Source organism: Galeopterus variegatus, unplaced genomic scaffold, assembly GCF_000696425.1.
Source record: "Galeopterus variegatus unplaced genomic scaffold, G_variegatus-3.0.2 Scaffold9389, whole genome shotgun sequence".
In the NCBI taxonomy this organism is placed as follows: domain Eukaryota; kingdom Metazoa; phylum Chordata; class Mammalia; order Dermoptera; family Cynocephalidae; genus Galeopterus; species Galeopterus variegatus.
Genome location: NW_007735500.1, coordinates 61862 through 67015, shown reverse-complemented (window position 1 = coordinate 67015; position 5154 = coordinate 61862). Strand labels below are relative to the sequence as shown.

The 5154-nt window shown below is 43.9% G+C and overlaps 1 gene segment (V, D, J or C); it reads right to left on the bottom strand.

The window, feature by feature from the left end:
* Positions 1-2409: 2409 nt before the first annotated feature.
* LOC103609251 lies at positions 2410-4408 on the bottom strand (the record flags this gene model as incomplete). The annotated part of the segment is given in 3 exon segments: positions 2410-2477; positions 3701-3998; positions 4335-4408. Coding segments are annotated over 3 exon segments (440 nt in total), but the record flags the coding sequence as incomplete, so codon positions are not given.
* Positions 4409-5154: the final 746 nt, after the last annotated feature.

Genomic DNA, 5154 nt, shown 5'->3' with positions numbered 1-5154 from the left:
CTGAGCTGAGGCTTGGTCTCCTGCATTTCTGATGAGCTCCTCGGTGAAGCAGATGCTGCTGTTTCACAAACCACACACCAAGTCCACAGGACTTAAAGTATTATTCGACATGATTTTATTTTGTAATGTGCAATAATAACCCTTGTCATCAGTGAAATGCCTCCATTTATTGAGCACTAGGCCTGCTCCAAGCACTCGTAAGAACTTTTCATTTATTACTAAGATTACTCTTTGCAACAGTTCAGGTAAATATGATGATCTCTATTTTTGAATGAGGAAAACAGATCACAGTTATGTAAAATAATTGACCCAAAGTTACACAGTGAATATGGGGTGGGTGGATATATAGCAAAGGATCCCTGAGAAAACACTGAGAAATTAGGAAACAAAATCACATGCCACTCGTAAGTACATCACTCTAGGACTGTGATTGACAAATGCTTCCTATAAAGGGCCAAAAAATAAATATTTTGGCTTCAAGTGGTAGCTACTGCACTGCCCCCAGCACTGCAGCAGCAGCCGGCACCGGGTGTGCATGGGTGGGCAGGGCGCTGTGTTCACACACCCGTGGCTGCTGGCCTGGGCGCAGGGTGTGACCCTTTGCTCCATGGTAATCACGGCTGCCTTTAAGGCTAGTTATGGCTCTGAGGTTTATTTATTCATTTATTTATTCTTTTCTAAAAGCTATAGAGTAGTAACGTGATTAGGTGGGAAAATATAAATACAAAGTAATTTTGTGTGCCTTATACAAGTATATGCTGTTAGATAAGAGATTTCATTATTAAAAGTGTGAATCAATAAAATATTGAATCTATTTTGCATATGTGTCTTTTCAAATGATAGTAGCTTTTCCATGAAATGTGTAAAATCTGTAAAAGTGCCAAGAAGTAATTAAAACGATCCATCCTTCCAGAGACAACCACTCTGTGAACTTTGGAGAATTTGCTACTATTTGTTCCTTTGTATACCTTTATGGATTTGAGAGTTTACCATGTAAACCAGTTCTGTGTCCCTGCNGCTGAGGCTTGGTCTCCTGCATTTCTGACAAGCTCCTCGGTGAAGCAGATGCTGCTGGTTCGCAAACCAGACACCAAGTCCCCAGGACTTAAAGTATTATTCGAGATGACTTTATTTTCTAATGTGCAATAATAACCCTTGTCATCAGTGAAATGCCTCCATTTATTGAGCACTAGGCCTGCTCCAAGCACTCATAAGAACTCTTTATGTGTTACTTATATTACTCTTTGCAACAGTTTATTCAGGTAAATTTGTTATGTTCTCTATTTTTGAATGAGGAAAATGGATCAATGACATGTGAAGTAATTGATCTACAGTCACACAGTGAATCTGGGGAGGGTGGATATATAGCAAAGGACTCCTGAGAAAACACTGAGAAGTAAGGAAACATAAAATTAGATGTCACTCGTAAGTACATCACTCCAGGACAATGACAGACAAATGCTTCCTATAAAGGGCCCAAAAATAAATATTGTGGCTTCAAGTGGCAGCTACTGCACTGCTCCCTGCACTGCAGCAGCAGCCGGCACCGGGTGTGCGTGGGTGGGCAGGGCGCTGTGTTCACACACCCATGGCTGCTGGCCTGGGCGCAGGGTGTGACCCTTTGCTCCATGGTAATCACGGCTGCCATTAAAGTTAGTTATGGCTCTGAGTTTTTCTTATTCATTTATTTATTCTTTTCTGAAAGCTATAGAGTAGTAATATGATTAGGTGGGAAAATATAAATACAAAATAATTTTGTGTGCCTTATAGAAGTATATGTTGTTAGATAAGAGATTTCATTATTAAAAGTGAATCAATAAAATACTGAATCTATTTTGCATATGTGTCTTTTGAAATGATATTAGTTTTTCACTAAAATGTGTAAAATCTGCCAAGAAATAATTAAAACGATCCATCCTTCCAGAGACAATCAGTCTGTGAACTTTGGAGAATTTCCTACTATTTCTTCCTTTGTATACCTTTATGGATTTGAGAGTTTACCATGTAAACCAGTTATGTGTCCCTGCTAATGTGTGGTAAATATTTTCAATTTTACTTATAATTTTTCAAAAAACGTCGTACTAATGGCTGCATGGCATTTCGTCACTTTACAGCCACACAGGTACGGTATCCCTGTCCCTCCTGCTCATCACTTCAGTATGTCACCAGCTCTGCATCCCCATGAATATCCCAGGGGTGTGTGGAAAAGTCGAGGTGGCTCCTCCTGAGATCTGACCCTGTGTGGCCACCGCAGTGGACTCTGCACTGCTCTGCAGAAGAAATGAAATAACCTGTGGAAAGGACTCAGCACGGATGTCCTGTGCAGCTGAATCTCCTCTTTCTATTCACACCTGTCAGGAAAGGGTGGATGTTCCCAGACTTTGTATCCTATGACGATCCTCTTCTCACCTGTGCTCCTATGTGCACGTTAGGTGAGAGGCAGGTCTGCTGAGACTCAGGCACTGGGGACATCTCCACTGTGGAGCACCAGGGCCAGGAGTCAGGATGGGACTGGGATACACACCCCAGAAAGACGCTGCTGTGGAGCCCCCTGTGGTCCCCTCATTCGGCTTTCAGCAGCATCTCTGCCCCTCGTGCTACAGCTGACCCTTGGAAGGGGGACATGGAGAGGGAGCATGTGGCAGTTATGTCAAGAGCTCTACGTCAACCGCACTTGTGGCAAGTAGGTGGTAAGACATCCGTGTTACTAAAGGCAGCGGCATTAGGAACATTTCCAAAGTGAGCGTTTTTCCTCATTCACCTCCTCCTTGTTTGGAAGTGGACAAGGGAGGTGGGAAAAGAGTTTTGTGGTTTTACATTTTACGTTTTGTTTCACAATTCTCTGAAAGTTCTCTACCACTCACCTATTAATCACAGAATAAACATAAAATAATCCCATAATTATTTTTATTGTATTAATTTGTGAGGAATATCACACTTGTTTCCTCATAGATCCAGGGGGCATGAATTATCTTTCTTTCCAACAATCTGATCGTATCTTACTCAGGATTGTGGGGTGTTTGGGACAGAATCCTGGAGAATAAGGTCATGAAGGCAACTGTGCTGCATGGGCGTCACCAGCTGTGCCCAGGGGCTCTGTTCCGATGGAGCCATGAGCGTGGAGTGACCGCACCCTCTCCCCCTGGGACAGAAGCCTTGTACTTCGGTCTCTCAAGTGCCATAAGTAGCTGATGGTTTACTTAGAGCTTTATGGGCTCTGGATATCTTCAGGATGGCCTCAGGGTACTCATAAATGTCATGAGATTATTACATTTGACAGATCATTCTACCTCTGAAAACCTCCAATGCTCATGAAAAATAACAACGGGAAACACTTATGTGGCATGTCCACCCCTCCCCTGGTGTGCACCCCTGCCCTGCCTTCATTCAAAAGCATTCAGTCTCTTGAAATCACCGTCTGTGCAGTGAACTTATGGACAAATGGGTTTTCCTCTGAGCCATCCACCCCATATTGTCAGAGTTTCACGACAGACTAATTTAGTAGGAAATAGTGTCAAATATAGTCCTTCATTTGGACCATAATTGCTGCCACCTCATGGGTCTCGCTGTAGCAGCAGAATCCGAGAAGTCTTTCTGCAAATTTCCAGAAGCTCTGCAGGGACGGGAGGCCCAGGCTGGTGCCCTGTGGAGCTACCCGCTGTGGTTGCTCACAGTGACAAGGATGTGGGTTGGCACACACCTGCAGAGTTTCTTGTGTAGGTTATTTCAGCAATTCTAATGCTGTGCTCATCCCAACGGGCACAGTAATATGTGGCCTCATCTTCTTTCTCTAAAAAACTTATTTTCAAGGTCGCAGTGGAAGTGCGAGAATTTTTACTTGCCTCGAGTTTGTTCGTCTTCCCACCTAAGTGACCTTGAGCAGGGGTTGTCGAAATGTATATTAGGTATTCTAAACCTTGATTTGGTTTCTGCCGGTACCAGTATATGACTACAGTTTTAAAGCTTTGGACGGACACCTTACAAGGTATTTGGACACTCTCGCCTTTTGCTCTGGAAATTGACATTTCAGGTTGCTCCAACCGCCCAAGTCCACCTGCAAGCAGAGAAGAGAAATCCCCATGAGCAAATGACATGTAATGAGGCCATAATGAAGAGTGACTTCAGTCTCTCCTGTAGACTGAAATGACTGGGGGCTACTCACATGCCCAGAGGGCAGAGGAGAGGACCAGCTCCAGCAGCAGCATCCTGCCTCCCAGGCGGGCTCCCCAGCACCCGTTAGCTGGAGGTCGCAGGCCAGTGACAGGCACGCAGGGCTGTTCTGGTGTCTCCAGGGAAGTGGTGGGTGAGGTGGCTCCCTGGGGCTTTTTATGAACTGCTCCAGTTCTGAGCAGTTCTGAGGTCTCCTGTACCCACCAGTGCTGGGCAGATGGGTAAGTGGGATAACCATCTGGAAAGAAATCCCTGGCATGACTGTGCACATCTCGAGGTGGGGCAGGGCTTGTTCTGTACCCGCTCAGTCATTCCCTGACATCTGTACTGTGGAAACATTGTTTTGGAAATATGAGGACATACCTGCTGTGTTCAGTCCCTATGTCTATATTTGTGTGATTTGCTGTTGATTCAGGACTCACATAAGAAGGTTGACCTTTATTTTTCCATAACACAACAACAGAAAAACAGTTAGATGCTGGAATATCTCATTGATGTTATTTAATATGCCATATACACAAGCACTGGGGTATTCAGTGTTTTTGAAATCAACTGAGACGTCACCAAGCAGCTTATGACTCAGAAAAATCAAATTTTTAGGGCTGGCCAGTTAGCTCAGTTGGTTAGAGTGCAGCCTTGCAACACCAAAGTCAAGGGTTTGGTTCCCTGTGCCGGCTAGCCACCAAAAAAAATAAAAGAAAAAGAAAAATCAAATTTTTATTTGTAATCCAGATGCATCCAAGAATAGACTAGACTACAGTTGCTGGCAGATGTGAGACCTGGCAGATGTGAGACAGAGCAGCAAGAATAGACTAGACTACAGTTGCTGGCAGATGTGAGACAGAGCAGTCCGTGGAAATCAGCTTCTACTTGCCCAGGACCTTGGAACTGTGTCTTGAATATCTGTCACATGAAGGAGTATTTTCAAAGAAATGTTGTGTTTAATGTGTAACGATAAGCTTTAAGATTAATTTAGCATCTAAT